Source organism: Cydia strobilella, chromosome 8 (genome assembly GCF_947568885.1).
Source record: "Cydia strobilella chromosome 8, ilCydStro3.1, whole genome shotgun sequence".
Taxonomy (NCBI): domain Eukaryota; kingdom Metazoa; phylum Arthropoda; class Insecta; order Lepidoptera; family Tortricidae; genus Cydia; species Cydia strobilella.
In genome coordinates this window covers 2,011,150-2,027,352 of record NC_086048.1, presented here as the reverse complement: position 1 = coordinate 2,027,352, position 16,203 = coordinate 2,011,150, and the positions used below count along the sequence as shown (strand labels likewise).

The 16,203-nt window shown below is 38.1% G+C and overlaps 3 protein-coding genes across 3 annotated transcripts in view; 2 read left to right on the top strand and 1 right to left on the bottom strand.

The window, feature by feature from the left end:
- Positions 1-16,203, top strand: part of LOC134743375 (uncharacterized) — a 548,210-nt gene that overhangs the window by 139,721 nt on the left and 392,286 nt on the right. The gene's annotated exons all lie outside the window — the stretch shown is intronic.
- The window catches only part of LOC134743456 (angiotensin-converting enzyme), a 216,103-nt gene that overhangs the window by 20,486 nt on the left and 179,414 nt on the right, over positions 1-16,203 (top strand). The window contains exons 2-7 of the mRNA XM_063676887.1: positions 2,687-2,845; positions 3,102-3,342; positions 4,146-4,228; positions 4,836-5,042; positions 6,686-6,855; positions 7,830-7,954. Of these exons, the coding sequence (XP_063532957.1) occupies positions 2,687-2,845; positions 3,102-3,342; positions 4,146-4,228; positions 4,836-5,042; positions 6,686-6,855; positions 7,830-7,954 (985 nt within the window). The remainder of the gene's footprint in view (positions 1-2,686; positions 2,846-3,101; positions 3,343-4,145; positions 4,229-4,835; positions 5,043-6,685; positions 6,856-7,829; positions 7,955-16,203) is intronic.
- On the bottom strand, positions 8,222-14,018 carry LOC134743345 (uncharacterized). The gene is made up of 4 exons (XM_063676736.1): positions 13,952-14,018; positions 10,881-11,042; positions 8,749-8,910; positions 8,222-8,259 (listed from the first exon to the last, which is right to left on the bottom strand). The coding sequence occupies exons 1-4, from the start codon at positions 14,010-14,012 to the stop codon at positions 8,222-8,224; spliced, it is 423 nt and encodes a 140-aa protein (XP_063532806.1). The 5' UTR covers positions 14,013-14,018.

The window sequence follows — 16,203 nt, the reverse complement described above, 5'->3', positions numbered from 1 at the left end:
GGGCAAAAGCTAGTTCAGTATAATCCCAAAATCTCCCTGTCAACGAGAATGCACTTATTTTTTAGCCACCGTGTATATGCGGTATCGAATACGAAGTATTTGACAAAAGTTGTGACGTTTTCAATCAAAAAAAGGACTTAAGGCTAAGTCCAACAAGGTTCACTATGACGCGCCGCGCACGGGCGTGGTGTTTAAATGGTTAAGGACAATTTTCCAACAACCAGCCATTTTCCATGACTGACTACAGCCTCTCGTAATGATAGTCATCTTATGTCATGACTCACCGTGTCACTTTGATCACTATCTTGACTCACCGGTAATCAAAACAGCTTAATCATTAAAAAAAACTTAATTGCATTGTAGCAAGTGCCATCCATCTTGCTGTGATTCATTTTTTCTTTTTTGTGTATCTGCCTTGAAATTCTGTTAGGACGGTCATCATTATTAATCATTGAAGTTGAGATACTTGAATAAATGACAATATGGAACATCATCAATTCATCATAAATTACAACTCAGAAGAGCAAACTACTTATTGTGTTGCTGCAGATTAAGATAGAAGATATCTTCCGCTAGTCAAATATTTACCTATTACATGCATACATATAATCACGCCTATTTCCCGGAGGGGTAGGCAGAGACCACGGATTTCCACTTGCTACGATCCTGATATACCTCTTTCGCTTCCTTCACTTTCATAACATTCCTCATACACGCTCGCCGGTTTAGGGTGCTCTTGACCTGGCCTTTCTTCAGGATTTCCCCGATCTGATCAGAGAAAGTCCGCCGAAGTCTGCCCCTTCCAACTGCCGTTTCTACCTCTCCCTTATACACTGCCTTTGTTAGCCTTCTTTCACTCATTCTTTCCACGTGTCCAAACCACCTCAACATACCTTTCTCAAATTTTGTCACTACATCTTCGTTCAGTCCACACTTTTCCCTTATCACCTATTAGTTTATGAATAGGTAACAAAATCAGGCAGACAGTACACAAATATATCAGAGCGGCCAATGTGCTTAAAAATATATGGACTTTAAAGTATTATTTATAGATGGTTCTTTCAAACATTTGGGACTACCTTGGCTGGTCTGATATATCGGATTTCAACTCTATACCTACCTAGGTCAACAAAAAGGTTCTGGAAAACCGGCGTTGTTTCTTTGGACATTAGAAAAGTTGACGATTTCAAAGATTTTTCTAAGACTTCTGTCTTACAAATTTTAAGAAGTATAACGCTTTTACATGACTATCAGTATAAAATAGTAAAATACGGTTTTATATTTATTTTATGATGCCCACAGGAAGGTCACTTAACCTTAACCTATACTGAAAAAGTTTTAGACCGACAAGTTTCTAAACCTACCCACGCTACTTAGCCCCTTCACAGTGCCATGCAAATTTTCCTCACACCTTATAGAGATGTCATAAACGACCGCCATTTCTGGCAGGATTTTGTCATGGTCCTAATGTCATGACACGTACGTTGACAAGTATTCGTCACGGTCAGACATTGTTGGTGTGGCCGTGACATCGTGGATATCGCGTTTTTATTGTAAATTGTAACGCGGTGATGCATAAAGCCTTCTTGTTAATGTTATAGCAAAGGGCACACTGAGATGTACCTTAACTCGTCACGTGCCGTATATTACTTAAAAATTACATGTGGCAATACCTATAAAATACACAATGTTGTAGAACTATAATGAGATTAAGCAGATCTACAATTAATTGATTAAATCAGCTCTAAAACACCGTTGTCAGTATTAAAACGGCACTAATCGTAAGACATTAATGAGAAAATTTTGAGCATTTTTAGGGTTCCGTACCCAAAGGGTAAAAATAGGACCCTATTACTAAGACTCCAATGTCCGTCTGTCTGTCTGTCTGTCACCAGTATCTCATGAACCGTGATAGCTCATCATCAGATATATTTAAGAGTAAGTCTCTTGTCGGTGGAGCAATTTCCATGTTTCGCGGTCCTCTGCCTTCTCTTTGACAGCCTGATACGACACGACGTTGAGTTTTTCCTTTATTTGATGCATGTACGCTCTCCTCGGTCTTCCCTCCTTCCTTTTTTCTTCAACTTTCCCTTCTATGTTTTTGATAAATTCTTCGTGTCGTATCAGGTGCCCAAGCATCTTTCCTCTTCTATTATCTTTAGTTCTTAACAAACTCCTCTTTTCTACGTAAAACCTCTGCGACAGTTTAAATTTTCACAGATGATGTATTTCTGTTGCCGCTATCACAACAAATACTAAAAAGTACGGAACCCTCACCTCTACCCTTACCGATACCTGTAAAATGTATACCGCTTTCCGCGTTAAAAGCTGAATGTTCTATTTGTCTTCTTTTATGTTTTTGACGTGTTTAATAAAAGATACTGTAATTAGTTTCAATATAATTAACAAATTATAACCATAATTTTTATCTCCACATGCTATGGACCCTCACCGGATTTTTGGTCATCCTTTTGCATTTTTTTTCAAGAAACATTTTTTCTACTCCATACAGCACAACCGAGGTTTGAACTCTCGATTTTTGAGCTCCAAACACGCATGATTTCACAAGTTCCGAGAACGATTTTCATAGACAAATATTTTTAGTAGTAGAAGTAGTAGAAACACACTACTTACTGTAATAAAATCAAAACAAAACAGGACTTTAAATATTTTTTTTATTTTCCAGTTGGATGCTCAACAGCGCTACACACTTTTCCAAAGAGGCCTCTGGGAGACCGCCCAGCAAATACCAAAAGGGGGCATCAGAGATTTCCCCACTTACAGACAATTGCGCCTCCTGTCCATTATAGGACCCGCGGCGTTGCCACCGGATCAACTTGACAGGGTAACTATCCACGCGCGATGACCAAATCTTCCGTCGCAAGTTTCGCGTGGCGCGCTATATCTTAACATTCCTTCTAATTTCTACATTATGCTCCCTATGAAATCATGTATTTTTTATCAAATTTATTGTACTGTAAAAACTGCTAAAGTAATACTGCCCAACCAAGCATAACACTTACACTATAGCAAATATTAATAGCATTCAAAAATGCTTCTATTAATTTAATTATAAATAAATTCCTATTAAAAATTTCCAGTACAACCGCCTCATAAACGACATGCTGGCGGTCTACAACAACGCCGAAATCTGCGCATACAACGAGCCCTTTAAATGTGGTCTCCATCTCCAACCAGAGCTCCAACACATCATGTCACACTCAAGGGATTGGGACGAGCTGCAACATGTCTGGACCGAGTGGAGAAGAAACACTGGAAGGAGGATTAGAGATCTTTATGAGCAGCTGGTTGAATTAACAAATCATGCAGCTAGACTTAACAGTAAGTTTATTTCTAAAGTCCCGATAAATTTTGCATCTTTAAATAGAACTCCAACACATCATGTCACACTCAAGGGATTGGGACGAGCTGCAACATGTCTGGACCGAGTGGAGAAGAAACACTGAAGGAGGATTAGAGATCTTTATGAGCAGCTGGTTGAATTAACAAATCATGCAGCTAGACTTAACAGTAAGTTTATTTCTAAAGTCCCGATAAATGTAGCATCTTCAAATAGAACTCCAACAAGGGATTGAGACGAGCGAGATCTTTATGAGCAGCTAGTTGAACTGGCGAATCATGCTGCTAGGCTTTACAGTAAGTGTAATTTTTAGGGTTCCTTACCCAAAGGGTAAAAACGGGACCCTATTACTAAGACTCCGCTTTCCGTCTGTCCGTCTGTCTAGCTGTCTGTCACCAGGCTGTATCTCATGAACCGTGATAGCTAGACAGTTGAAATTTTCACAGATGATTCAAGTATTTCTGTTGCCGCTATAACAACAAATACTAAAAAGTACGGAACCCTCGGTGCGCGAGGCCGACTCGCTCTTGGCCGGTTTTTTTTTCTAGTTTAACTCCCCTCTAAATCTTCTCTAATCTTTACTTTAGCAGGAATACTGGAAGAAAAATCATGATTTTTTTTAATCGAAGAGAAACGCTTTAGAGAGATTATGTTATTGTGTTCAATGCACGTGTAATATTGGACGTTGAGCCTTTTGACATTATATTCTATTGTTCATCTTGAGTAGGTATTGTATTAACATTGATAACAACAAATAACAAACATACTTTCATTTCGTTTCCAGATTTCACCGACGCCTCAGCTTACTGGATGTTCCCGTATGAGTCACAGAACATGAGACAGGAAGTCGATGAAGTTTGGGAACAGGTATGTCATTACTTGACTAAAAAAGAAGGGGTTTTTTCAGTGAGGGTTCCGTACCCAAAGGGTAAAAACGGGACCCTATTACTAAGACTCCACTATCCGTCTGTCCGTCTGTCTCATCTCATGAATCGTGATAGCTAGACAGTTGAAATTTTCACAGATCATGTATTTCTGTTGCCGCTGTAACAATAAATACTAAAGAGTATTGAACCCTCCGTCCGACTCGCACTTGTCCGGTTTTTGCACTATACTAAAATCACAGTTGAACAGAACAAAATGAGGGTGTCGTTATAAACGACATAGTTTCATATAAATTTGACATTAATGATGGCATTACCATACTTTGTCATTGCAAATGCCATGCAAAGCTAACTTGGTCTGCCTCTACGTTTCGTTGACTTTATCTTAAAAGGCATTTTCTACAGTGCAACTTCATTGTTAGGCTAATTAACGTATTCGTATAAAATAGTATTGAAGCATCAAGCACAGCGAATGCTAAATTAAAAAAAAATCCTGATGCCATTTATTATGACATTTAAAAAAAATGTTCCACTGTTTTTTGCTGCTGCTTAAAATTGATTAAATTAGATAAATAAAAACACATTTTCAGATCAAACCCCTCTACGAAGTCCTCCACGCCTACGTCCGCCGCCGCCTCCGCGAGGCCTACGGCCCGGAGCGCATCTCCCGCTCGGCGCCCATCCCAGCACACATTCTTGGAGACATGTGGGGACAGAGCTGGGCTGGAATCGTCCCGATCACGCTACCGTACCCTGGAAAGAGCCTCCTCGATGTTTCAGCTGAGATGAATCAACAGGTAGGTTGCCTCTGTAAGGCCTACAGCCTTGAAATAATCTTGCGTTCGGCCCTTTAAGATAAGACGGCCTTCTAGCCTAGTCAGTACAAAAACAAAACACAAAAGAGAAGGCGAGAGGTTGTGCGAAACAGAAGGTCTTTGGTTCAAATCCTGGTAAGGGCATTTATTAGTGTATTCATCACAAATATTCCTTCCTGAGTTCCATAACTCAGGAAGAAATATTCACACGGAGAAAACGTCCATACGTTTTCTATTGTCGTCTAATAACCCCTACACAAGCCTTTTTGAGCTTACTGTGAGGCTAGGCAAGCTAGATTTGTGTGAGATTTTGATAATATTTATTTATTTTCATTTCTCGTGCTCTGAAAGAGGGTCATTGTTGTTCTAAAATGTGTGCAGAAAATGATACGTACGTTTCTGCAATAGATCACTTTACGTTCTTTTAATTTTTTTACGATAAGCAATTGAAATTTGGGTTTAAATGAATTTGTTATACAATTTTCATTCTGATATGAATCCCTATTCCATAAATAGCGATACTTTTGCCTTAAATGTTAATTGAAAGTACCCTCAAGAAATACTATGAAAATTGTTACTTATTCATGTTTTTAACACATTCACTGCCCCCAACGCACATGTGCGTTCACCGCCATACAAGTTTGTTCCTAGACCACGCCCCCTGGCAGTGAATGCGTTTAACAACACATGCATTTTACTTCCCTCGTATTCGAAATAAAAAGTAGAGTGTTTAACTCGGGTGAAAGGCATCATATCATCCCTTAGTTAACAATCTACTACAGGGTGGGCCAGGGATAAATGTATTTAAAAAAATTAAGAAATAATCAATTTTTATGTTTTTAAATAAAAATTGTAATAAGAATTTGGGATAAAGAAAAAAAAATTACGTTTTAAAAATTAAATCATCAATATGTCGTCCGTAGCGGTTGCGGCACTCTTCCAGTCTTGCTTGTAAATTTTGAAAGACTTTCGTTAGAAGTTGCGGAGATATTGATTAGATTTCTTGAAGAATATTCTCCTTTTATTCTGCTGTGGTTGTCGAATTATTGGAGTACACTTTACTCTTCAAGTAACCCCACAAAAAGAAGTCTGCCGAAGTTAAGTCAGGGCTCCTGGGAGGCCAAGCAATGTCACCTCGCCTCGATATCAATTTTTGAGGAAACATTTCACGCAAAACTTCCAGGGTCACGTTACTTGTATGGCAGGTGGCCCCGTCTTGCTGAAACCATGTGTTGTTGTTGTTGTAACCATACGATTCGTGAAGGTTCGGAGCCAGGAAATCTCTTAACACGAAAGTCTTTCAAATTTTACAAGCAAGACTGGAAGAGTGCCGCAACCGCTACGGACGACATCTTGATGATTTAATTTTTAAAACGTAAAATTTATTTCTTTATCCCAAATTCTAATTATACTTTTTATTTAAAAACATACAAATTGATTATTTCTAAAATTTTTTAAAATGCATTTATCACTGGTCCACCCTGTATTATCGACGACCTTTGTTCTCTTACGGATCTGACTGAAACGAATTCTCAGAGAATAATTACTCTGGGCATTTTTCGACCTAGGTATATACTCGTAATCTTCTAATACACTTTAAAACGTATATTTTAATTAAATTTCAGGGTTTCACCCCACTGACGATGTTCCAACTAGCCGAAGAGTTCTTCGTCTCTATGAACATGTCCGCCATGCCAGCAGACTTCTGGCCCTTGAGCGTGGTCGAGCAGCCCCCGGACCGTCATATCCACTGCCAGCCTTCTGCTTGGGACTTCTGTAACAGACACGATTATCGGTACGTAGTTTAAACTTACATTGAACCTATATTATTAGATTTCTGAGCTTTCGCATGATCGACCCGCTTCCTTCTACCGATATGACAACTGGTACGTTTATACATATTGTGTTGAACGTGTCCGCCATGCCACCAGACTTCTGGCCCTTGAGCGTGGTCGAGCAGCCTCCGGACCGTCATATCCACTGCCAGCCTTCTGCTTGGGACTTCTGCAACAGACATGACTACCGGTACGTTTCAACTTGTTGAGCTGGACCTGCAGTGTGTTAAACATGTCCGCCATGTCACCAGACTTCTGGCCCTTGAGCGTAATTGAGCAGCCTCCAGACCGTCATATCCACACGATTATAGGTATACGAAGTTTAAACTTGCGTTGAACCTGTCTGCTATGCTTATTCTTTATTTATTTAGGTAATTACAATAACAATATCTAACTAATTTACAAAGTATCATTAAACCAGTAAGGTTTTGTCTCGATACTCCATTCCACAGCAGATTTTGTACAAAAATGAATTATAACAACAACATAACAAACTGTTGAGTTGACTGACTTGAAGTTTGATCATCCTGTTATTCTTTTCTATGGATTTTCTGCAACAATATGACTTTACTGAGGTGTAAATTTTAAGACAAACATAATTTTGCCCATGTTTTTAATGTAAGGTTTGCTATGGGTACTTAACTGTCGTATTGAGTTTGCCAGCCATATTTGTGTGACATGTATTCAATTATTTCAATTACGCATTTCTACGTTATATATTGATTACGTTTATTGAAAATTAACTGAATAAGTATGTACAATATTTTACTAATAGCTTATTTTATAAGTAAAATAAAAAAATAAATGAAATACCCAAATAATTTACGCTTATTCTTGGAAGGGGAGGCGCTGTACAAAAATAACCGTAGTTAGGTTAAATATTTTTAATGTTTTACTTACGACTGGAAGCTCACACTCTGGTTTTATGTTACAGCATCAAAATGTGCACCCACGTGGACATGAAGGACCTGATCACCGCCCATCACGAAATGGCTCATATCCAGTACTTCTTGGCCTACAGAAACCAGCCGAAGGTGTTCAGAGACGGGGCTAACCCAGGTCAGTGGTATTGTTTTATATTTTGATTCGGGGAAGCCAATGAGAGCGTATGTGGGGCAACTAAAGGAAGACGGAATCTTGAATCAGGCTCTCAAGGTGAAGATAAAAGACAGACGTAAGAACAATACTACCAAATCCGTCTTCGAAAAATTACGTACCCCAGTGCATTTTTCAATCAAAAGTAAACATATGTAGAATATAATATTGTCTTCGATTACCGCGATCATTACTCATGAAATAAAACTATGAAAACGGATTATATCGCGTTTATACGGGTGACCACGGTACCCTGTTGACCACGAACGCTGTAAAGGGTTCGAAACGTCGGCATGTATTATAAATTCAATATACGCGATATAATCCGTTTACATAGTTTTATTTCATATGTAGAATACATGAAAAATGTCTATTATATCAACAATCTCAAATTTATCTCGTTATCGTCATCTTAACTCGTATTCAAATATTTTTATGCGAGAAAGCCTTCTTAATATTCTTATAACTCCTATTAACATGCGACGGTAAGTGCAAACGCAACGCAACATTGCCTGGATAATTTTCACAGGCGTTGCTAGTAGTTTTACATGGTCAGAGTGTGCAGTCGTGGTCAGAGCATCTTTTATTGCCAAAAACTAAGAGCGAGGCGAATCACAAAAATAACATATTCTCAGAGATCAAGAAAGTGGCATAGTAAGGGTCATTGTAAACAAAAGTTAAAATCAAACGGCAACATGCAATTTATTTGAACATTTAAAATATTTTCAGTAACACAGTTATTGCCAATACAATCAAACCAGCTGCCAACCCGTGTTGGGGCGCTTGGTTGCATAGATCAGTATTACATGAGCAGTATGTGACGAACAAGTCCCCGTTGCCTGGCCTGCGTTGACAGTTCTTCTCGCTCCGTTCGTCTTCGATGTAGCCACATTGGCGGACGACGCGGACTTTGCCATATACTGTAATAGAAATATTAGATGTTTATTGTCCGACAAGAAATTGTGGAAATTAATATGTTTTTGGCAAAAAAATCATTTTTGGTACAAGGTTTTATCCTTGACTGTACTTTTTTTCCACAGGCAACTAATACTCATCGAGACAATTCTAAAATCCCCAAACATAATTAGGTTGCGTTGTTTTATCACAGAGTTCCTAAGATCACCTCCTGTCTTCATCATCAGATCAGCTCGATGGTACCATAATATTGCATTGTCACCCGACTTACATGCGTATGCAAATTTTCAGCTTCATCGGAAACCGGGAAGCTGGTTAAATTAGTTACCTTAGATTCCATAACATACTTACATACAGGTCGACTTAATAAAAGCGTGTTAAAAAGTGGCAATATACTGTAGAGTTGTCCCATTTTCTTAAATTGATTTGAAAAGGACGACACTACAGTATTGCCACTTTTTAATTTCTAAATACAAGTTCTTGTCGGATTGTAGAGCTGGACGAATTCGCTGCCAAATATGTACCATCGCCCACATTGTTAACTGACAGTTCGTAAACCTTATTACAAAAGGCATAAGGTTTGCTGTTTGTACTATTATTTGAATTTTGAAAAAAGTAACCAAGGACTCCAAAACCAGTTGCCTTAAACCTGTGCCGCTGTGACCCAGGTGGCCTAGCACCTGGGTCACAGCGGCATCCATCGAAAGATAACCGGCAGATGCTCGGTTCAGAATCATTTATCAGGATCAGGAGACAGGGGGGTCTCTCAGCGAACAGTTGGCCACACTGAGGATTAAAATGTTAATCTCTTTCGCACTATAGACTGATACAGATACACGGTGTAACATGAGGACACCGAATAATTTTAACAGCGTATTCCTGATCATATTTAAATACAAAAATGTCCTATAAACTTTTCGGTAATTTGCCTAGTTTCAGAGTTAATACCAATTTAAAAAAAAAAACAAGTTTTTATTTTTACATAGTGCTTAACGCATTTTTGTGGTGATGTTGCCACTGTGGGACGTAGTCTAAGTAACCTTATTGATAGATGTCAAAAAGTGACAAGTAACACTTTGTAAAAACTAAGTTTTACGAAAAAAAAATAGTATAAGTTCATTTTAAGTGACAAGTTTAACAATAATATTTACTTTTTATGTACAAATACATCTGAATAATCGAAAAAAAAAACAGAAAAAAAAATTTTTTTTTGCGAATTTGACCTAAACATTAAGTAATTTTTTTCCTTCTTTTGGCCTCAGAAAAACGTGGTTAAAATCTTTCGGTTTCCTCGTGAACACCTTGTATAATACTCATCTCTCCATCTTAATAGATCTGCAGATGCTCGGCTCAGAAACATTTGTACGGTCAGGAGGGTCTTTCAGCGAACAGTTGACCAAGCCGAGGCTATAGGGGTCAACAATACATATATATGCGTATAGAGTAAAATACTTACTCTCCATCTGCAGATGCTCGGTTCAGACACGTTTACATGTTCAGGAGGGTCACGTAGCGAGCAGTTGACCACAGTATGAGGTTCTTCAAAAAAGGAGTGTACAGGTTTTTAAAGGGTCGGCAACGCGCGTGTAATACATCCGGTGTTGCAGGCGTCCATAGGCTACGGTAACTGCTTACCATCAGGCGGGCCGTATGCTTGATTGCCACCGACGTGGTATAAAAAAAAGTACAGACTAAAATACTTACTCTCCATCTTAATAGATCTGCAGATGCTCGGTTCAGACACGTTTGTATGGATATGGTCAGGAAGGTCACGTAGCTAGCAGTTGACCACACCGAAGCTGTAGGGGTCAACAATATAGGTGTACAGAGTAAAATACCTACTCTCCATCTTAATAGATCTGCAGATTCTCGGCTCAGACACGTTTATATGGTCAGGAGGGTCACGTAGCGAGCAGTTGACCACACCGAAGCCTGTAGGGGTCAACAATATAGGTGTGCAGAGTAAAATACTTACTCTCCATCTTAATTGATCTGCAGATTCTCGGCTCAGACACGTTTATATGGTCAGGAGGGTCACGTAGCGAGCAGTTGACCACACCGAGGCTGAAAGAGTCGAACTCTTCCCCGCATCGTGGGTCAAATGCGCTGTTGCAGTCATAGCAGAAGATGGACGATGCTGGAGATAGAAAAAAACCTTATGTCCATGGTAATTTATTTTATCTATGGATTGCAACGTTTAATCATCCTACAAAAGTTTCATCCCAATCCGTTGTATGAGTGACTAATCACTAAAACTAAAACAAAGCACCGCCGCCGCGTCTGGTTGTGTGTATCTATGTTCGCGATAAAATCAAACACTTCTGAACGGATTTTTTGCGGTTTGCACCCATTAATAGTGATTCTTGAGGAAGGTTTAGGTGTATCGCTAGTTCTTTATAAACTTGATATAACTTTTAGGATATTTTATAAAAAATTGCATTAGGTTACTTTTCGATTAAAATAGCAAACTGTTCGTTTGAAAATAAATAAGTGCTATCGAGGTACAAGGTAGAGAGAAGTGGTTAAATATAAATACGTACGTTCAGTAAAAATGTGTGATTGGATCTACGAGCTAGTAGTGTAAATGAAAAAGTTGTTACAATTCCTAATAAAATGGTAACGCTTTCGAAATTTTTGATAAATTATTATTGTCCTTTAAGAAACAGGAATATGTCCCCAATATGTACATGGAACTAAAGAATATCTACCTGTCTTTATGTAGTATGTGTTTCTTTGTAAATATATTTTGAGGTTGTGCAATAAAGAATATTTGTATTGTATTCTATAATGTTTCCCATATGGATTTTTCATTTATTTTGGAGACCTGACATGAGCACACCCGTAGCAATGATTGGTTGTAACTCATTGAACTAACAAGTAAGGCCTTTTGACCATTTTAAACTAAACTCACGTCGATTTTTAGCGTTACGAGTATCTGGACTAGTGTTTATTAGAGCCAAGTTCAACAGTGCATGTCGATATGCCGAGGCCACGTAGGGCTTCGTTCGGGTCACACACTTAGCCTGCACGGTGAACTGATATCGATTAGGAAACAGTTTTTGATTCAAAGTGTTGATATATCACCAAAATTGTATTTTATTCACTAGTCCATATTCGGTTTTAACCTTTCGTATGTGTGCTGTGTGGTGGTCACTAATCGTGGATTCAAAGCTCAGTTGTGCCGAATAAAGGAGACAAAATCGTTTTAGAAAAATCAAATCAGCGCTGACACTTGGGTCGGTAATGTCGGCATTATGCTTTGGCGAGCCCATTTCGTGGTAAACACTGCAAATATGTTCTAATTTAATTTTCCTTGTAATATTACTAAGTAAGTTTATCACAAAATAAATGATTTATGATTATGAAAGTTCGGTTTTTGCTTCTATCACTTGCCTATTCGAACGATAGAGGCAGATAACGAAATTTCGACTTTCGCGTTTCGCGGAAGGCCACCTTTAAACAAATTGCCTTCATGTATCAATGGCATAGTGATGTTTTGACATACTAATGTTACATACTAATGTATATGTTACTCTATGGCTTAGTATGTGCACAAGTGCTGCACTCTGGCGGCAGAACATTGCAGTAATACTCCCTATTCTGGTAGATATGTCAAGGTGATAAGAACAAAATTACGCCGCAACACAGCCTTCACGCATAGGCCTCTGGCATTTTACGTATTTAGTAACTCATTTCACACTTTGATTTGGTCATAGCCTAATAGCTCTTTGTATTTACTCTACATAGATTACTAACAGTTTCTCAATAATTAGGTACCTGCTGTAGAAAGTGAATAATTATTATGCACTTCACTATTTTACATGATTGATCAATGACAATTGTTTCACTTTTTGAGGTCGCAATAGGGATGACACATGTTGAATTTTATAACAAAATCAAGTAGAAATAGTTAGCAAATGAGCAATTTATCACAATAATGTAGATATTAAAATAATATATGGAAATAATACAAAAATACAGGACCTGAAAATTTCAAAATTTAAGTTTTTTTTAAACTTCCAAAAAGTAAGGGTACCATTCGATTCCTTACATTTTATCCAAAAAAAGATTGTACAGTAACTATATACATAAATTCAATATTTTACCGACAAAAACGTAATTTTCTTGTTTTGTCCGTACTTCAAGATGGGCTCTCAGTGACCGACGTCACGTTCACATCGTTTTAGGAGCGTTTCGCGAGTGAAGTACGACTGTCGGACTTTGACTATCTTTTCTGACTTTTGTATTGCTTTAATACGATGGGTCCCATATAGACATTTGATCCTAAACTAAACTTGATCGATTAGTACCATTAAAGAAAATTTGTCTTCTAGCCTATTTACTATTTTATTCGTGAAATTTTGCATTTTATAAGATATGGTTCTTGTCATATAACTTCCTGAGGCTTTCGGTCCTTGATATAGTACTTATACAGTTCTATTAAATTTTAACTATTTTCAATTGCAATAGGGTTGCATTTGTTTTATACCGTTAAAATTTTCAAACAAACAAAATCAACTCTTCCTACACTATAATTATATTCAAATATTACCAAAAAAAATTGAAATTTTCATTTGTATGGCTGGGTCTTAGGAGAATAATGGTTTAAATTAAAAGACTCGTTTTATTGGTATGTGAAGAATTAAGTGGTACCTATAGTATATTAACTTTTTCTCGAATATAAACACGCTTACTGTAACGTTTCGTCCGGTGCCCAAGTGCTGCAGTGAGCGTGTTAACTTCAAATATCTCTCTCCCATTTGGTTATAGCAAAATAAATTAACGTTTTAAATCGATCGCAGCCGTGTCGTACGGATGCGATCGTGGCCCAAAATGGTCCCGCCGGAAGATCAGCGCTGACTTTCGGGTCAGCATTATGCTGAGGCGAGACCATTTTCGTGGTAAACTTCAACTCCTACCTATTTTATAAATTCCTATAGTTTTAGTTATAATTTTGTATGTAATTTTAGTTTTAAGTTTATCACGAATATAACATTTGATTCAGATTCTGATTCTGAAATATCCATTGACTCAAAAATGACTCACCATACTGAACAAAATTGATGAAAACCACCGAAACAACCCCGACACTAAACGCTGACGCCATCGCTACCCTTGCCCTACTACTAGCCGACCGGTTTGAATTAGGTTGCCACAAACAGGGATAACTTAATTAGTGGATTTACTGGCGGCCTAGCCGAGACAATCGCTATCGCTTCGCCATCGCTTTATGTCTCTATCACTCTTCCGTATTAGTGTGACTGTGACAGTTGCGTTTGGCGTGTTGTCTACGGGGCCTGGTTGTCCATCGTGAGCGAAGCGTATGCTATGTTAGAAATTAGAAAGAATCCGACCGACTTAAATAATAAATAATAATAATAAAGCCATTTATTCCATATTTCTTATATTACATTTTACAATTTTTTGTTAGTAAGTTGTAGTAAAAAAAGAAAAGAAAATATGTAAGTTAATATGTTAGTTTAGTCTTATGCCTTATGAAATATGGACCCCTTCTGGGTAAAGGCCTCCTCCATCCTCTTCCATGCCTCCCTGTCCTTGCCCAACTTAATCCAGTCGGCTCCTGTCACTTGTGTGATATCATCAGCCCACCGTGTTATTGGTCGACCAGCATTCCTTTTTCTAATTGGTCCCTTCCAACGTGTGGTTTCTATAGTCCATCTTCTGTCTTTGAGTCGTGATATATGTCCAGCCCATCTCCACTTGAGTGAGAGCCGCGCGTGCCTGAGAGCATCAGTGATTTTGGTTTTTTGTCTAATGTGTTCGCTCTTTACTTTTTGAATCCTTCTAATTTTTAATATACTTCTTTCCATTGCTGTTTGGCTACATTTGATTTTCCGTTTAATTTCGTCTGTAAATGTCCATGTTTGGCAGGCATACAATAAGCACGGTAATAGGCATGTGTCAAATACAGTTTTTTTTAAGTGCAAACTGTAGTTTCCTTTTACAATTTCTTTCAATGTCCAAAATTTTCTCCAAGTTGTGTTGATTCTTCTTGTTACTTCCTCTTCGTTGCTAGACTTTTTAAATGACAGTTGCTTGAAAAAAAAAACCGACCGACTTAAACAATAGTTATTTGTTTTACAAGGCGGCAAAGTTGTTGTTTAACCTCTCGTGTTATTGATACCTGAGCAAGCGAAAGATTCCAAAATTGTAGCGTAGCGAGTGCTTCGAAAAATGATCTTGAGCGTTGCGAGGCTTTCAACACAAAATTTTTCACCACCAACACAAGGAAAATACTAACTGTAAAATATCAAACAAAATCGAAGCAAATAAATTCAAAATGAATGTTATTAAATATTTATCATTCAAAATCACCATTTAAAAGTAAATCTCTATCACTAGATATCCACTAGATACGAAACGGAAACGATAATGAGATTTAAGAAAGTCATGTCAAATTTGACATTTCCGCGATTCCGAATGTCCTCTTGAACGATCTCTTATAAGATTTGCTTAAGATATTACTTAGACATCCAATGGATATCTAATGGATATCCCAAAACGTCACAATAATTTTAGCGTGAAATGACAATTGGTTTCTTAAATTGACCTGTAAAAGATAACCAGTTGAGAACTAAACTATAACGTATCTATTAGATCTCCTATTGTTCTGGTATCTAGTAACTAGCTTTTGCCCGCGACTTCGTCTGCGTGGACTTAGTAAGCTAGAGTAAGAATAGCGCCTGGAGAAAATCTAATAGCAATTATTCAATTTGAGCATATTATGCACACAAATTAGCAGACACTTCATTAATTATCTCAATTCCACCCCGCTTTTTACTTTCTTAAGGGATGATTTTCGGGATAAAAATTATCCTATGTCCTTCTCAGGGACTCAACCTATCTCTATGCCAAATTTCATCTAAATCGATTCAGCGGTTTAAGCGTGAAGAGGGAACACACAGACAGACAGACAGACAGACTTTCGCATTTATAATATTAGTATGGATATGGATGGATTATCACGTTGTTCGAATTGACCGGAGATTAGATTACCTACCGCGATTCAAAACGTCACGCCGCGCCACTGCCGTGTCGCGCGGCGCAGCGTTGCGACACGGCAGTGGCGCTCCTGCTCCAGTAAAACAAAGCAAGCGAGCTATAGTTTCAGGCACTCAAGGTCATTAGCTATGGTCACAGATTATATAATAGTTCTTACGAACAGATACTTATCTCTCAAAGAAAACGCTAATACCTACCGTTTTGATACCTACACAAAAATAGAATGGAGCGACCTTCAGCGCGCCGCTCCCCGCACCGCGCGGTCACAACGCTAG